Below are 19,179 nucleotides of genomic sequence, written 5' to 3' on the forward strand. Positions count from 1 at the left end.
ACTGAAGAATTTCTCAGGAACTCAACAATAGTGAGTAGCTTGACAACAAATGACAGGTGAAGATCAGCATTAAAAATGCCAAGTGATGCAGAGGGGAAGAATAAGATACTGTGAGCTCACCATGAAGATTCAGAAACAGGATGATATGGTTATAGCTTTACAGATGATCAAACTTACAGACCTCCTCTGGCCAAAAAGCAAGTCAATGTAAGGTTTTATATGGAAAAATAAAAAAAAAAAAAAGAAAACAAAGATCAAAAAAGTATCTAGCGAGGACATCAAATTCACACACACTCAGATCCTGAATGGGGTAAGTAGATCTAAAAGTTCACAACAAATAAAAGCAGAAAGATATTTCCACACAACATGCAGCCACAGTGGGAAAGGCACAACTGTAAGCTGATGATTTACACTTCTTCAAAAAGCAATTGCACAAGTTCAAAGACTTCTAAGCCAGTCAAGCTTGGAATGGGATAGTATTCTGGGGAAGCATCAGTGTTTATTGCCCTGCATTTTACTCTCCACACCCACTATAAACTGGCATTCAGAAACTTGACTCAGTGACCTGGTTGTAAATTATGCTTTTATATATATATGGTATTAGCAATACTGTTGATCATATATTTGGATGATCTTATATAGTCAGAAGAATGGCATCTGTCTAATGTTTTGTTATAATTCATACTTAATAACAGACACATGGTAAATATGAATGTATTACACACCTAGAAGAAAACTGAACAGAGGGTGAGCAAATTTTTTCTGAAGGAAATCTACACTGACCCTCCCAACAATCAGTGTCACCATGGGCTATACAGTACTTCTCTCAGGCGCTATGATTTTGAAAAGTCAGAGTATTATCTCAGGTAAAAGCTGTGATGTGTGTTATTATGTTATCTCCTAGTTCAAGAAGTATTCCAGAACATCTGCAATGGACATCACATGTGCTTCCCCCCACTTTTGCAGTGGATAACAGATATCAGTGCATTTGATGACAAATTTTACTTTTAACTGCCCTGTCTCAGTCCCTGCTGAGTAGCAAACAAATTTTCTTCCTTACGATATACTATTAGCAAAAGGAGCTTGGAGAGGAGAACAACTGTTGTGTTGCATTTTTGTTAAATGAGCCCAAAATCCATGTGAGTTAGCAGCTGAACTCTATAAAGTGCAAACCACAGTGAAAGGCAAACCTCTGGTTCTCATTCTGCTTTGGGATCACCTGGGGCAGGAAAATCCTGAGCACAAACTGGCTGGAGGATAGCAGAACACAAGATGGAAGTGTGCATCCCTTCTCTTCATTTTTTTCCCTGAACAATCATTCCTTGTCATTATCAAGGACAAGATGCTGGGGTAGATGAAGCATTTATCTGGCCCAGTGCAACTCTTCTTACAGTATATTAAGAAAGCACATTTAAAAGAGAATAATTTCTCGTTGTACATAAAATGGAAACAAAATGAATGTAAAAACATTGTTGATATGTAGTTGAACATTGTAAATATTAGCTTTGCCATGATGTTGAAAGTCCAACTCTTTTGAGCCAGTAACTACACAAATATTAATCAAACCAATTTCTGAATATAAAATTCACAAATTTACATTCACTCCAAGAATAACATGTTTGAATTATTTACCTCCTTCTGATCAAGCTGCAGAGAAGATTTTATCAAATCTCTGAGAGCTGTAAGTTGTTTCTTTTCTTCATCTTGTGTCTGCTTTATCTATGGAAAGAGATTGCCATTATATGCTTGCTGGATGCAGCTTTAATTTTAATATTTTATGCATTTCAATATACCATTTTAGATGTCCTGAACAACTAGCTCAATTATTTTGTGTTTTTGTAGTAGTTGAGTTTATTTTCATGTACCAGTCCATTCTTATATCTTCACCTTCTATGCATTTAATGCTTGAAAACCTAATCAAAATTAATGTATAGCTTGACATGCACTGTTTATTCTGTTATATTGTCATGGCTTACTATATCTAATGCAACTAAATTATCCTCTGAAATATTACAATAACTTAAATTTGACATATTACTTAAGGAATGAAAATGCAGTTTAATTTAGCAACAAATTACAATAGCAAATGCGATTACTGTAATTCTGATTATGGAATACAAAAACATTTGGGTGACAAGTGATCTTTGATTCCATGTTATTACTTTACTTCAATAAACATCACAAATTAATTCATTTTAAAACCTTGGTGCTATCATTAAGTAGTTTGATTTTAAAAAATGAAAATGTTACTAAAATTAACGTTAATAATATAACCTGATTCCAATATTCACACTTAAATTAGTTTTACTTTAATGTATGATTGAATTAATAATAGAATGAAAGCTACTTTTCCTAATAGCTCTAAAAATTGCATATGAGGTTTAACAGTCAAGACATCTTTTCTTCATCTAGCTATGTTCAGTTTCAACTAACACACTTTTCATTTATAAGATGTAAATTACATACAGATCCTTATAGTTGTAATTAAAATGTACTTATATAAACAAAATATTTTCATTTTAGGATATAAAGCTACTTGTAAGTAAACTTACATTATATAAGTCAGCAGCCAACTTTTCAATATATTGTTTAAGTTTATCAGCTGTTTTCAAGCCATCTTGGAAGAAACTGGAATGAAAAATACCTTTGATTTATCAGGAATGTATCGAGTTCATAACATAAAGTAGATTGTCTTGTGTAGAAAAACAGCAAAACTAATAAAACATATCCAGCTTTCTCCATGTTCAAAAACTGAATAAAATAATTAAACAAGTAAAAACCCCAACAAAAAACCCTTCCTAGTTTGTTTAAAGTAGAGTATCTTTCAACAGTGCAGACACACCATTGTGAGTTTAACAAATATCAAATTAGAGAGAATATAGCCAACATGTTTCTCCCACAGTAACTTCTAAAATCTTTTTCCTGTATTTAACTTAAGTTCCTGTGTGTTTGTCTTTGTGGTTCTACTGATGGCAAGGTTGTATCTCACCAGTTTCAGCTCAAGGAAATCCAAAGAAATTACTGGCTTTAACAGTGATTTTAAAATTTACACAAAGATTAAAAACTATTAATTAGAATAAACAAGATATTTATAAAAATGCATTCTAGATCTATACCTCAGGAAATAAAATTAATTTTTGTATGCAACATGCAAGGTTTTCCTTCGGCCTCTTTCTCCATCACTGCCCTGCCCCCCAAACTCACTCACACACTCTCTCCTGGAAGTCTGCAGCCTCAGAAGAGGAAGATTCAGACACCTGGCACAACACAGTCATGAAAAAATGAAAAAAGCCCTGATACATTCAAACAAAAGGAAACAAAATCTAGTGCAAAAAAGAAAATAGTAACTAAAGCTTAAAGCATTGCAGCACTTACTTGCATTGTGCATGGTAATATTTAATAAGGTTCTGGAGAAGGTCCACACCCTTTTTTGTCTTGATTTCATTAACCTTAATTAGATACTGTGTAGAAAATGGACAACGTATTGACAATCATGTATCACAAACTTCAACAGTTTTCAAATAATAAAACATCATTTTCTCAATGAATTAAACTCTGTGTTTAACTTGGGTGCTAAGCCATAAAACACCAGTCCACCACTGCTAAACTAACTTTAAAACAGGTAACAATTTATCTGGCCACTCCATAAAATTTAAATACACCCAAACCTAAAGCAAATTCAAGAAAAAAGTTTCATCCTTTACAATTGTCTAAAGATTTCCCTTTTTTAATGCCACTGTAGTAAGTACTGAAATATTCTGACAGTGGAAACAGTGTGCAATTTAAAGAAATCTCCACTAAAATGTAATAAAAAGAACTATTAATATTAAAAAAGAGCTTTATGGAACTAAATGTATCACTAACATTTATCACTTTATTAGAAATTTCTGAAGGCTTCAGAAAGCATATTGGAAGATAGATATCAAAATATTGCTAAACCATAAACCTGATAAAATAAGAAATATTTCCGCAGTGTATTTTCAGCCCAACAACCCCCCCACAATAACCTAAAAACAAGGAAAAGGAATAAAACAAAAAGAAGCCAAGTTTTGCACAAGAGTTGCTAAAATAATTATCTTTATATTGCTGTATTGCGTCACATTAAAATAAGTTCCTCCCTCCACCCCCATTAAGTGACAAAAGATTTCACCACCTTCAAGAGAGACACAAAAAATCTGTTAATAATAAGTTCTGGTGTTGCAATTAAAAACTGAACTTTGTTTCTTACTTCACACATCTGCAGCTGAAACAGCCGCCTCTCCTTCTCCATCTCCTCGGCGATCTCAGCTCCCGTTATCTCTGTTCTTATCATCCCGTGCTGTTTCGCATGTTCCCTCTTCTCCTTTTCAATCTTTGTACTGAAATTTTCATTAGAAAACATTTTAGAGAATTCCTTTTACTAAAATGCGCTCTGGTATTATTGAGGGAAAAAGTAATAATTAAGATGTATCAGAGAAGACATTCTGAAGATTAGCAATTCTACCAAATCCTGTATATTTTAAGTCTCCAGGAGCTATTGAGCCATGAAACTGCCCTTCTTTCAACTCCAGTTGAAAGAGTTGAAACTCTTCACTCAAGAATTTGCTGAAAACAGAGACCAGACTTGGCAATGGCCAATCCCAATGTTTTACCTTCATAAAATCTTACTGAAGGGTCATTGTGTGTCCTTCTCATAAGATAATCTTAATAACAGTGATTCAACAACTTAATTATATTAATAAATTTTAAGCTTCAGACATTCTATTTAATGATAATATCAACAGTTAATAGTAAAAACTACACAGCAACTTACTGTGTGTTACTTGGGGAAAACAAGAAATAATTATATTTTAATAATAACAATACTAATGAAACAAACTGCTAATAATAATTCATTTAAAAAAATCCCAACACCACAAAAAAAAACAAAGCCAAGTGGGAGACAAATACTTACAATTTGGTTTCATAATCTTTCCAGGCTTTGTCAAAAGGCTTTTTGAGGTCCTTAGGAAACAGAAAATTGTCTTAGAACATTTTTAAACTTTTTCTTTGTAGCTATCAAGTAATAAATAGCAACAAAAATACTGTTTTCTTCAAAACTTTTCAGATGGCAGTTGGAAAAAAATATTGGGTTTGAATCTTGTAAAGTACTTCTTTCCTGTGCACACTAAACCAGCAATTTACAATTAAATTATCTAGATATCATTGCAGTCATGCCAATTTTCTTCTTTGTATTAAATACAGATGATTAATAAATGCCAACATAAGAAATACTCTCATGAGTAAAAGGAAAACAGTCACTAGACAGATGAACATGAAACAAAAATTTAGTTTGTAACACTTACCCCTTTAACACCTTTTAAGTCTCCTTTTAAGAGAGAATCCAAAGTGAAAATAACATTGTGGCTTAAACCCTGGAGCTAAAAACAAAAACATTATATTCAAAAGGATTTATTATGATCTTATCAAACTACTGTGAACAATTCTTTGAATTTCACTAATCAAGTTGCAATCACTTCAAATTTCTAAATTCATAATGCATTCAAGTCTGGGAAGAATTAATAAATATTTACTTGCATGAGACATACAAACAAATTAAATTTAACGTTTACTTCAGGTGACAAACCCAGAATTTTACAAATAGTACCTAAGCAAAATTCTGAAAGCACTTCAAGGGAATATCAATCCTCTTGAAGCAAACATTTGAGTAAAAATTCAGCTACAGCCTCCTGAGTAAGAAGGACCTGCTGTGGCCCAGGCAGGGAACACACAAAGCACATGCTAAATTCAACCCTGAACAGAAGGAGCAAACAGGGGCACCAGCTCTCTGAATATTCCCCCCTTTTTGGGAACACTGTTCCTTTCCTTTCCTTGTCCATTGTGTAGATCTGACATGCCCTTAAACTCCTATGAGTTTAAATTTCACCCCACTGGGTTCATGCCTGTTTGATTATGGACAAGAATATCAAAACAATCACTCAGACAGGTTCTCCAGATCTAGTGTTCCACTCAAACTCCTCATATATTCTAAAGATACTGCAGCCTTTTTTCCCATTTTTCCAGGTGTATCTATTAAAGATAATCAACTCAAACCATCAATTTTTGGCTTGAAATGACTGTATGTCAGCTATAGAAAAAAAAATTAAAAAAATGAAAGTTAAATAGCAGTGTATTACTCCAATACAGTAAGGATTTGCAATAATCTATTATATAATTGAAGACCTGATAAAACAGTAGCCCAAATGAACTGGAAACAATCTGATAAAGCAAAACAGTCTCAATATAGAACAAAATAAAGGGAAAAAAACCCCTTAACACATGGAAACACATATGAGAATTTAGTTAGGGTTGTGAACAAAAGAAAATTTGCCTGCAAAGATTAGCTGAGGACATTTACAGCAAAGAGTGGTAGAGGAAAACAGGCTTTAAACACTTGGAAAAAGGCAAGAATAAAGCAAATTTTCAAAATAAATAATCTGCAACTGCTACAAATGTTCTGCCAAAACCTCATCTAGATGAATGTAAAGATACTGACACACTCATTTTCATATACACAGGTCTGCAGGTACCTTTTAAATGCACTATTATAATGAATTACTGCATAAAGAATGAAACCTGAAATGGCCATGGAGGTAGAAGTATAAAAACAGAAAATTATTCTGGTGGGACACTCAGAGTTTGCTGAAAATAGAGACCAGGGTTGGCAATGGCCAATCCCAATGTTTTAACTTTATGAAATCTTACTGAAGGGTCAATGTGCGTCCTTCTTATAAGATAATAACAATCATTCAACAACTTAAAAATTATATTCATAAATTTTAAGCTTCAGACATTCTATTTAATGATAACATCAACAATTAATAGTAAAAACTGCACAGTAACTTATTTTGCCTTGTTAAAGCAATTAATGAACATGCTTTTATTTTTGTCCTTTTATGCTAAGCAATCATTTCAAAATTATGCTTTCCAGAAGTTGTATATCTAATAAAAGTTGCTGGGTTTACTTCATTGTAAGTGAATACCACTCTAATAGTATTCACTCCATAATTGACGAAGAAGAAAGTTAGTTATTTTGTACCCTCCTTCTCATGAAATATCCATAATATCACAATTACTATGAAAATTTTAATGAATCATAATTGAAGTTAAAAGATGGAACAAAAAGGATCCAAATTTGTGAAGCATTTTTTTCTTTGTCTACTATGTAGCTCCAGTCCTTATTCATCTTTATGTCTTTCAAGACAATTCCTTATTTTATTGTGCCATTATTAAATAAGGCATCAACAATCTGTTCTAGGTAAAAAAAAGAACAAAAAAACCCTAAACCTATTATCCTGCCATTCATCTTAATAACTCCTGCCATTTTTCCAATTAATTTTATCAACATCAGGCTCAGCACCTACTTTGGGGCTTTATCAGTGACATAACAGAGTCCTTCTCCCAAGGATCCATTTTTCAATGGATCTCAACTTCTATTTTGCTATAAACATCTTTTTTTTCTTTCACTGTAATCTTATTAAACAATGATGCTTAAAAACAACAAAGCAGAATTTTCTGTCTCAGGAATAAAAATAAGAAAAGTAAATGGCTTTAAAATGCTGAGGCAATTGTAAAGTAAGTTTGTTGTCTATTTGAGACTGCTGAATGAAGTAAATTAGTGAACACCCTATTTCGAATCCTGCCAACCAGAATTTAGGTAGATAATGCTTCATAATCTAGCTGAAATAGTATAATGTTGTTTCGAATAAGTGTGGCTTCTTAAATTAAAAGTGCTTTTTCCTGATTGAACAGCACTATTTTAAATTAATAAATAAATAAAGCCTGACATCTTTGCTAGTTGAAATAAGTTAAAAATTTCTGTGGATGCCCTGCTAGGAATGACAAAGTCCAGAAAGCTTCCAAAAAACTTGAGTTCTAGTCCCAAACTGTCCTTAAACTGCACTTCAATTCGCATTTTAAAATACTTACTTTTAATTGTGTGCTAAATTTTAATTAAAGGTCAAATTAATCCAGAGTGACAGAAGTCTCTACAGAGGAAAGCACAAGACTCAGTTCTGGGCAACTATCAAAGCCAGGGAACTTTGCTACAGTGACCTTTGTTGTGACCTGCAGCAGCTATGGCTGCGTTGGGGACCATAGGAAGACAAGTCTGCAACATCACTTGTACCTAAAACACCAAAAACAACACCACTTGTACCACACACCAAATAAGCTTGGAAATTTGCCCAACTGTAAGAAAAATGTATTTCTTTTCCAAAAAGTGAATGTTTCTCCTTTTGTGGTAAACAAAGCAGCCATAACTAATGATATTGTATTTTTAACAAGACTTCAAGTGAAAGGATGATTTACAATTAAGCTCCATGAGGTATAGATCACCATCAATCACTTGTGAATGATGACTCAAGGGATGTCTCAACATTTATATTTACCTTCTTAACTGCCAATTAACCATCAAACACAGAGTGTGCAAAAACACGCTTTAGAGAACCTCTCTGAAGAAACTGTTGGTTTTGTTTTGGAAAAAAAACTGAAAGCATCTTAAAAATTATCCTTAGTCATCATGATCATGCATGCAGTTCTTGTATTAAACTTTATTGTCAAACAAGATAAAAGCTAAGAAAGTTCAAAATTCCTCACCAGATTCTTCAACAGTGTTGATAATTCTTTAGTAAGTGTGGAAAATTTTACAAAGGCTGTGCCAAGATCTGGATTATCCCGACTTAAAAAATTACTTCCGAATTTATCTAGTACTTGTGCATAGTTTTCTTCATTTTGAACATGATCTGCAAAGAAAAATCAAGTTAGGTTTTTGTCACCAATCAATTATAGTTTTAAGCTTACTGACACTTAACAACAAACTAATAAACAGTACTTTGAGAAAAGTCACAAGTCAACACATTTACTGAAAATTAAAATTATTTTAAGATTAAAAAGCACTCCTTAGCAATAGGCATATATATGCTTTTTAAATCAGCAAGCTGAAATTTGTAATACAGCAATGAAAAAAACTTTGTAGCTACTGACAGAGTAATAAGATCAAGAATACATCAGTGAAACAATATAAGCTTGTTTTGTAAATAACATTTGAATTTTTAGCTGCCCACTACAGGAACTTTCATGCATACATGAACTTTTCTTTTGAAATGTTGGACATTTTTACAGAACAAAAAAGTCAAAAGTATCAGATATAAAAGTAAGCAGACCAAGTCTGAATCTGACTAAGTTCAAAAGAAGAAACATCTTACAAAGGTTCCCTTTTTGCCTGCTCTGTACACTGAGTTTTCCCAGATAAGAGAATGTGTATTGGTACACAGCCAAAGACTCATTCCAGTGTATTTAATAGTAAACTGCACACACAGAGAGGTCAGAACCAAGACAATGCAGTTGAAGCCAGTGAAAGTGAGAAAAATCCTTGACTCAAGAATGAATTAGAAACTGTTGTATCTGAAATGTCTTTCCTGCTTCTATTTAGTTTCCTTTCTGGCATGTGTTCGCATAATTTTTGTTACTTCTATTTTAGTGCCTTAAATAGAAAATTTACCTCTACAGCCCTTTGGGAAAGGCTTTATCACCTTTACCACTCTTAGAGGATATTATTAGTATTAATTAAATCAATATTTCACTTTGATGAATCTCCCAGGCTTACTATGTGGGCTTTTTTCTGTAAACCACAAACACAAAACCACAGAGCTACAGAACCAGCACAAGTTCTGAGCAAAGAAAGGGAGGCAGGGAAAGGGAGAATAGTTGCCAGGAGGTATTGTGCTTTTTTATCCCAAAATCTCCAAAGTTTTTTCTTTTTCAAGTTATGATATTTCCTGAGAGCATCTGAATTACAAATCATTACTCAAATGATAGAAGGTAAGGAAAAAAACAAAAGACATAAGTTTCAAACAATTTCTCATTAATAATGTCTCACAATTCACAAGTCTATTTGGACTTTAATAAACAGCTGGTGAAGAGTTAAACAGTTAACTCTTCTAAGATACTCTACTGCAGATACTCAACATTGCACCAAAGCTCCAACAAAAAAATGTCAAAACCTGTTAAAAAAGTACAATCCTTATTTACCAATACCAAGCCCCAAAGCTCACACATCACACCAGTCACATTCTAAAAACATTAATACTGAGGTTTTTCAAGAGGCCAAATATTGAATCATATGTTAATACAGAGTTGCAATTTAAACTGTATTTTTTAAGAAAACTGTTCCAGAAGCATACAATTTTAATCAAATAGCTTAGCACTGAACTCCAGGAAACCACTATATAACAATAAAATATGCATTTTGTTTTGATGCAAAAGCTTTTGCACAAAGATACACAGAGAACTTTATCTATGAAGGAGCTTTAGCTTAAGCCCTAGCTGAGTAAAGCTCAAGCATGGCATATCCAGCTGTGCTGAAGGAAAAGGAAGGATAATGGAAGGTCAGAAAGAGCCCTGCTAGATCATGGAATCCCTGTCCTTGCTCTGAAGCACTTTTTCCACCACAGCATTTCCCAGCATTTTGATTTTAAGCACTGTGTTGTTTCATAGAGCATTTTTAAAAATTATTTCATAAAGAGAGTGAAAAAGAACTGAAAAAGCTTGTTTCCTTATCTGTAGAAAGGCAAAAGAAATTCCAGTCAGAAAGAGGAAGCAGGAAACAGATCATTGTCCTAGAACAATATAGAGGAAATTCTCAAGAATCCCAGACTACAAATCACCTAAATCTAGAAATGAAGTTTTGATGGTGAAGTAAAAGGAATACTCCTGTTTTTACCACACAAAATGCAAGTATTCTGTAAGAATAAGAAATTTTCAATTTCTACATAAGTATCAGTGTAAATCTTGCAAAAGGAGATTAAATATTTTCTGTTAAAGAGGTAAGGCAATTCCCTACTTGACCATAAATGCACATAGCTGAAAAATTAAATCTGCAATGCAGCCTAGACTAAAATAAGGAATGTGAAACCTGGCATGCTTAGAGCAAAGAGCATTCTTTAATCTCACTGTAGGTGCCTCATGCACTCAGAAATTACTTTTGGTGTCCTAATAGAACTTCCTTTGGATACAGAAAGCTGTAATAGGCACAATATTTACTTTCTTAAATACAAGTCCTCATACAAGACTTTAATAATCCTAAGAGTGAGACAGGATCACTGACAGCAGTACATACAGGGAATAAGATTTGTCTTCCAGAACTGAATCATGTCTTTTCAATATTGTAAGCAATGCTCAGCACTGTGATGAAAATAGAACAGCTTCCCCAGCCAGACATCCTGCTCCTTCAGCAGCTCCCTGAGGCGTGCCAGGATCATGGAAAACTCAGGAAGGACTCTGCACCCAGACAAACACAGCTCCCTTCAAAGGGGCCTCACTCATCATTCCCTTCCCAGTGGGAGCTGGCAAGGCCACCAGCCCCTGAGCCTATGCTGAGAATGTCACCAGAGTGTGGCAGATGTGGTGTAAAGCAGGATACTGGCCTGGATACAGCAGTGGCACTTCCTGAGCTGAATGCTGAAATCTCCTCCACAATCCACACCTTCAACTCCGGGTAACATTCAGCACAGAATTTACCTTTGGTTTGAGAAAACCCTCCCAGCTGCCAGTGCACAAAAATGCTGTGGCATCCCCTATGTCTGAGCTCCAGCATGAATACTGGGGAAATGCTAAGTGTTAAAAGGAAATAACAGGAATGCCTCTGGACATGCAGATCCTACAGCTCAGGAAGGAATGGCAGCCACAGCAGCTCTGCAGCAGCCCTTTGCTGCACAGCAGCACTTCCAGAAGCAGGGAGCACAGGGCTCTGAAGGACTCCCAGGGCTCAATCCCACCTGACTGCATTCCCAGGCAGTCACCTGCAGCTGTCCATGCCTAAAGTGACCCTGTGGGAAACTTTTCCCAGGATGAACAGAAAATATTTAAATGAGACTCCCAGAATTTGTACTCTTTCACTGCAACCCACAGCATCCATTAAATGCTGTGTTTATTTCCCACTCAAAAATTATCAGAATTTTAGCATATGCCTCTGAGCCTAGTGACATTTCTCTCTACTTGTGCATATTAAGTAAGGCCACAGAAGTACAAATACTGTGGAGAGAGGTAAAAGGATAGTCTTTATATGCTGGACCTACAAAACATATTGCTGAAATTAAAGGCCTAAAATTTCCTTCCTCTACAACAGTTTTGTTCAGATATGTTACCTTGCAAACACTGAAGAACACAAGCACAAAAAAATTAAATAGTTTACAGAAGAAAAACACTACTTTTATCATTGATTATGCCCAAAGAAACCTGAAGAATGTCTAAATTAATAAGAATTAATTCTGTATGTGGGATTAACAAAAATATTTTAGAATTTTTATCAACTTTCAACTATTTTTAACCTTCTTCTAAAACAGCTTTGTTCCATGGATAGCCAGAGGAAAAATAACCAAAGTCAGAGCCAAGATGCATTTATGAATGAAAGATGACTCAGAAAGGCTTTAGAAAAGCAAGAAAGCTGGCAAGGTTAAAAAGGATGGCAGAAATTACTTGAAATAAAAAAAACCACCCTTTCTCATTTCATTCTTCACAAAGCTGAAATATAATGAAAAAATAATAGAAAAAAAATTATTTGACCACTATACAATTGTCTGAACTTGATAACAATAATGCCTTCTGGAATGAGATTGTTCAAGGGAAAAGTAATAAAAGCCTCTTTCCATATTTCAGAGCAAGAAACATCTCACTGAGTCTGCAAGGCTCTCTAGATCATCACAGTACAAGAGCACTGAGAGATAACCCAGCCCAGAAAAGTAAATTACTTCTTTTTGCATCTCTGTTCATCACTGACATGCTTGAAGATGTTCTTATGGAAGAATTTTCTTTCTCCTTGGCTTCAGAGGCTTTATACCAAATCTAGCAGTAAAAGTCTTATAATCTGGCAACATGAGCAATGGCAAGTAATTTAGATACATGTACAAAATAATAAAATAGGCAAACTATACAGTTACAAAATGAAGCCTCTTATTTATACCAGCCTTAACACTACAGGAAAAAAAAATCAAATATAATAGCTATTTTTAGCTATTTTAGTAAGCTCCAGAGAGAAGTGAGAATTCAAGTATGCACCAGCAGCAATATTCCTTATATATTCCCCAGGCTATTTGTAGGAACTACAGTGCAGAACTGAATTGGTGGACATGTTGATGAATACAAAATGCTGAACAAGAAACACAGGTTTTATAAAAAGGAAATTTTACATCAAAAAACTCCCACCTCCAGGAGATCAACAAGCATATAGGGAAAGGAAGTCCGCATTAAATTATTGATTTTCCAAGAAGTTCTCTCCCTCACAAAAACACTGAAAGGAAATAAGTAGATGAAGAGGGATGAGCCTCACAAGGAGGAAAGGCAGGTAAAAAAAATATGTGGATGAAAGAAAAGAATGAAGTGTTCATTTTCTCACCAGAGGAAGGTTACCAATGAACCAGAAGTCTCTACATACACCCACTAATTGTGCAGTCTATAGCAAGAGGCTCCCACCAGGGCAGTTCCCAAGTTAGAGGAATCTCATGTTTAGTGGCCAGTGCATGGACATGTGCATTAGAGGCAGTGCAGCACCAGTCCTAACTTTAAGGAAATTATTGCATTACTAGACATTACAAGGAAAAGTTCTGGAGTTTTATCATCTTGACTTTCTGTACCAAGCAAAACAAAGCTGCACATCAGAAATTAGGAAGAAACACAGCAAGCAATAGAGCAATATCAAAATATTGCCATAGTGGGCTTAAACCTTTAATATTGTGTGCAGTTCCTGTCCCTGCTGCCCAAAATTCAGTTCTCCTCTTCTCTACTTTAGAAAAGGAAGTCTATGTTTCCATTTTGGAAAAAGAAAGTGAGAATGATTAAATGTGATTTAAATGTGATGGTTTCTGTGGGGAAAAAACCCAACAAAACCAAAACCAAAAAACCAACAAAAAAACCCCCCTCAAAACCCTCTAGAGCTGCTGAGTTCAGAAGAGAGATACCGTGAGTAATAATGGAAACAACTCAAACCTATTTCAAGAGATAGAATGGTCCACAGAACAAAGTTTGGATTCATCCACCAAAAACTCCTCTGGCTCTACTCTAGCAAGCTTTGGCTTTCTTTTCAAAGTCTCTTACAAGCTTTCATGCCCAGAACATGCAAAGCTCCCTAAATTTCATATAAAATATGTCATTTTGGTGGGTTTGATACCAATGTTGTGAGACATGGGTAGGGACAGTATCCTCCACAGGTGACTTAAGATTTGAAGAACATGAACATGCACTGGGAAACTTTGTACAGGAGAATTTAACTAGATTGATGCAAGACTGAACGATAAAGATTTACATTCATTCAAATTATTTGGACAAAATAAGTGGCAGAAGCCCATTAAGAAGTATGAAACATCATAATATAACTTCTGACTCAAGGTAATTCCTTGAGCCTTCATGTCAGTGTGAGCTGAGAAAGTGCTAAACAAAATGCTTAAAATACACTCCATCTTTGAACCATTTTTCTTCTTCCTCGAGCATCTGCTGTTGAACACTGTGGGAAACCATGTGAACTGCTGAGCCATCCCAGCACCTTTGGTCTTGTACGGATTTTATGCTTTTATTTCTCTATTGTCTGAACTCTTTTGATTATATTTGGGAGTTATCCCAGGGAAATAATGAAAAAAAAAAGCTATTGAAAAGTCTACAGCAAATAAATTTGTGCCATCTACTGCTGTTACAATCCAATCCAAATCTTAGAGGAAAGGAAGTCAGAACAGATTCTCCATGATTTCAGCACCCCTGCCATAAGAAGGGTTCCTAGTTACAGACACAATCAATCATGCCAGAAGTAAACAGCAAGCCAGACAGGGAGCAAGTGCTGAGAAAGTGCTTGTATGTCTCACTGGATTCCATAAACAGTCCTTTCCCATGCAAGACTTTCAGAAATGAAAATAGGGAAGGGACATTGCTAAGGGTTTTCTATACTCTAGTGTTGGTAAGTTTTCATTTCCACAGCAGTAACTCTAAGTGTAAATATGACAAACGGGTGAGGGAAGCACAGGAAGAGCAGAAAGTATTTGGGTGATGTTAAAGCTCTTTGTAACAGACCAGAGGCCCTTGTGGTTGGTAATTCAGCACTGGAAAGAACAAACCAACACACCACAAGGTTCAGCCTTCCTAAAGAATTCTGCACGAGACACTGCACTGTGTCACTGTCAATATTCAAATGTTACTCAGGAAAGAAAAAAAATAAACCAAGAACAAAAGACCCAAACCAACCAAAACCAACAACCAACCAAATGCCAAAAAAATACTCAACCCAAACAAAACAAAACAAACCTCTGAAAAACTAAAAGAAACCACAAAAAACCCAAACCAAACAAAAAAAAAAACCCGAAACATTAAAAAAACCCAAAAGAAACATTAAAAAACCCAAAAGAAGCATTAAAAAAACCCCAAGTAACAACAACAAAAAAAACCAACAAAGAAACAACAAAAAAACCCCAAAGAAACAAAATAACCCCAACAATCCCAAAAACCTACTACAACCCCAAAAAAACCCCCCAAAAACTAGCTATGGCTTTTGGTAGAGTATGAATTGAATTACTGAACTGAAAAAAGAATTTCTATTGTCCCTGAATAACTCTTTCTCACCAGTTCAGCTGGAGTTCTCAACTGAGATTTTGAAGCAAAGGAGTACTAAAAAACCTTCTCCTAGTCTAGTAAATTAAATATGGTAGCAAACAATAAAATTTGTAAAACAAAATTCCAATTCTGGGTTCTCAAAATGTAGTTAGAGGCTTTCTTTTGAAATATAAAAATAGCCACTTAATACTTTCTTGAACTGATAAACCCCAATTCTTTTTACAGCTGTTTCTGGAATGCTTTATTTAAATACTAATAAAATCTATTTTCTGAATAGACTGAAGCACAAGAAAATAGCTGGTTCAGCAATTTTCCTTGTACAAAGAGACAAAATGAGCTTGAGTTTTGATTCACTTCACATTTATTTTTAAGGTTTCACATGTGTAACACGTTTTTGGTCTTGGCTTTACCAATCCCAGTTTATCAGTCACTGCATGAACTCCCTCCTGCACACAGCTCTTCATTGCAAGAGCCTATGACAGCAGCATTCTGAAGAGGGAGCTAGAGGATTATGCATAAAGCTTTCTTGAGCCAAATGAATTCCTACTAACTTGTACCTTTGAAACAAGGCTTGATTAAAAAAAATTAAATATAAAAAAAAAATTAAAAACCAGCTGCCCATCTCTGCTCCTTTTGAAGTGCAGAACACCCAATCAAAGCCATTAACCCACCTACTATTGCTTTTATTCAATGCAAGTAATTAATCATGTAGTACTGCCTTACATACAGGCCTCAACAACAATATTAATTTTAGCACAAGACTCAAATGTTTGACATTTATATGTTTCAAAACAGGCAGAAACACCTTTAATGTGTTCTATACTTTTCATCAGTTTTGAAACTCTGTTTTCAAAACTCTATTTAAGTAAGTACTCTCAAATAGAAAAACTTATTGGAGCATGTGTATACTTCTAAAAGCATAAAACTAATTACACTTGCACCAAATACTATTCTCACTTTATATCAGGCTTCACAGTCTATTAGGAACCATTTATCAACAACTGAAACACAGCTAATTAAAGTATGGTGCTAGCAAACCAACATCAGTGATTGGCAAATGAGAATAGTTAAGAATCTGCAAGATATTAAAAATCCCAGACACTTCCATAAACACAGAAACTAAGAGCACTCAGAAGGAGCTCTGTATATGGAAAATATTTGCTAAACTGATTATTATTATGGTAGGAAATTAGAACTGGGATTTTCTAAAATCATGTATTTACAACCAGAAGATCATTGGCAAGTGCAGAGCTCTGCTACCCTGTCTGTCTTTGGCACAGTTTGTAGAACTTGAGAGAAGAAGAGGTAGAAGCATTAGAGTTATAGCACTTTTAAAACCAAATCTGTACATTGATGTGTTTGATCACCATTTGTTACTGCACTCAAACTGAATGTCAATTAATATTCTAACCAAATAACCTCCCAAAGTAATACTGTAGTCCCAGTAAAACATCAACAGTGTCTTCAAGTAAGCAAAACAATTATATAACTATACAATTTTAGGTAAGAAGGGAAATACATAATTTTGATTTTAGGCAAGAAGAGAAACACATTATGAAGGGAGAGCACATGTTGATTAAACAAAACCAGATATTTCTTTTTATTTATTTACTTTTTAAACAAGTTCTAAATCTTATTTCACTTATAAGTGCTTCCTAAAAATTCAGTTGAGAACCCTTTTTTGTCACTGTTCTAGTTTAAGGTAATTCTTGAAATATTATGACAGCAGGAAAATTTACCCATGGGATTCTCCTAGAGACCACTGAGAAGGAATATGAGGGTAAAAGAACTGGCGAGCACATTAACCTGATGTATAATCAGAAGTAAAGAAAGAAAATTTTGATGTCCAAACATCCCTAAACAGATAAGCATTTCCTATGCTATACATTTCAGCACGATGAATTGCAAGACATCCCAAACTTGAAATTAAATGCTTTTGTTCTTGTGTAAAACTGAAAACAATGTCTTACCTTGCCCCGAACTATATATTGCTTTCACAGATTTTTTCACCTTCTGTAGTGCAGTTCTGTCTTGATCCAATGCCTACAATAGCAAGAAGTAAACAAACTTTAAATATTTACTTCATTGATTGCCAGAATATACTTTACCAACTAAAAAGAAACCCACAAAATAAGAAGTTTCACAGGCTGGAAAAAGCTGCAGGTACAACTGACTCAGCCTGTGGGAAGGTCTGGAGTCATTCAAACCCTTCAGGATGAATTAAAGAATTGAACTGAAAATGCTCTGACAAGAGAGTAGGACAGTACTGACAGGGCTAGAAGAAAAACACTTTTAGTTTTGCAAAGGAGAAAGCATTAATTCAATTGCATTATATTGTGGAAAAAAAAAAACAAAAAAGAAATAGCAGAAGCTTCTACACTTGCCCTACAGTTTCTACTACAACTAAATTGCTTGTTAACATCTGTGGTTCTTCCACAGCAATAGTGTTTATACACACAGACTACCACACTAACCCTTTGCACCAAATTCCCCAACGTAACTCAAAGTACAGCAGATGAAAAGCAGTAAATCAAAATAAAGGAATAATATCTGATTTTGTGCAACATAATGTGACTGAATGACTAATAATAATATTCAAATATGCATTTTCAAGACTACATCTTTAAGAATGTTCAAATTTTCTGCAATAGTTCCTAAATCCAGTATAAAATATTAAGTAATGATGAATTGAGGATTAGATTTCCAATCATACACAGAAATGTTTAAATAGTTTGCTATATTGTTTCCCCATTTAGATCACAGGCAATTTCCCATCACCTAGGTAATGTCAGATCAGTGTTTGCAGTATGGCAAACAGTATAGCAGTGTTTGCCATATTATATTCACTTTCAAACCACTGGAGATTGAAGAACTTGTACTCAGAACCACTGTCAGGACAGCAGCATAGCTGAGCATGGGGCCTGGTAGAGACCACACCATTCCCACTGCAGAGCCCCCTGCACAGCCCTGTTATTCAAAAAGTTTAACCTCTAGAGCTCCTGGGGGTCTGAAGCCTGGCAGAACAAGGCACAATGCCAGCTACTCCTACTTCCTCACAGAGGGACATCACCAGCAACACTGAGTGAAAACACCCCATAAGCAGAGATTTCACTGCCAAAACTGAGATGGTTTTGACAGTAAAAGCCTTACAAAACCCCATAGCACCTTCCAATACTTGAAAAATGGGGTCTGCAAGACAGCTGGAGAGCGGGTTTTTACAAGGGCATAGAGTGATAGGAGAGGGGTGAATGGCTTGAAACTGAGAGTAGGTTGAAATTAGGTAGAGATTCTTTACTGTGAGGGACTGGCACAGGTTACCCAGAGAAGTTGTGGTTACTCCATCCCTAGAAGTTTTCAAGGCCAGGCTGGATGAGGCTTTGAGCAACCTGGTCTACTGGAAGGTGCCCCCGCCCATGGCAGGGGCTTAGGAACTAGATGATACTGAGTTTTCCTTCCAACCCAAGCCATTCCATACTTATAGAACTGAAGAATATTCCACTGGGCATTAAGAAGGTCCAGAAAACCACACCAGGAGCTCCAGGTCCACTACAGCATTAGGCACTAGAGACA

The 19,179-nt window shown here is 35.1% G+C and overlaps 1 protein-coding gene across 4 annotated transcripts in view; it reads right to left on the reverse strand.

The window, feature by feature from the left end:
• The window catches only part of ASAP1 (ArfGAP with SH3 domain, ankyrin repeat and PH domain 1), a 144,056-nt gene that overhangs the window by 52,646 nt on the left and 72,231 nt on the right, over positions 1-19,179 (reverse strand). For all 4 annotated transcript variants that reach the window (XM_064397184.1, XM_064397158.1, XM_064397175.1 and 1 more), the window contains 8 exons: positions 17,580-17,652; positions 8,617-8,762; positions 5,325-5,399; positions 4,934-4,983; positions 4,229-4,358; positions 3,376-3,461; positions 2,553-2,628; positions 1,633-1,719 (listed from right to left, as the gene is read on the reverse strand). In XM_064397184.1, the coding sequence (XP_064253254.1) occupies positions 1,633-1,719; positions 2,553-2,628; positions 3,376-3,461; positions 4,229-4,358; positions 4,934-4,983; positions 5,325-5,399; positions 8,617-8,762; positions 17,580-17,652 (723 nt within the window). The remainder of the gene's footprint in view (positions 1-1,632; positions 1,720-2,552; positions 2,629-3,375; positions 3,462-4,228; positions 4,359-4,933; positions 4,984-5,324; positions 5,400-8,616; positions 8,763-17,579; positions 17,653-19,179) is intronic.

Source organism: Passer domesticus, chromosome 1 (genome assembly GCF_036417665.1).
Source record: "Passer domesticus isolate bPasDom1 chromosome 1, bPasDom1.hap1, whole genome shotgun sequence".
NCBI classification, from domain to species: domain Eukaryota; kingdom Metazoa; phylum Chordata; class Aves; order Passeriformes; family Passeridae; genus Passer; species Passer domesticus.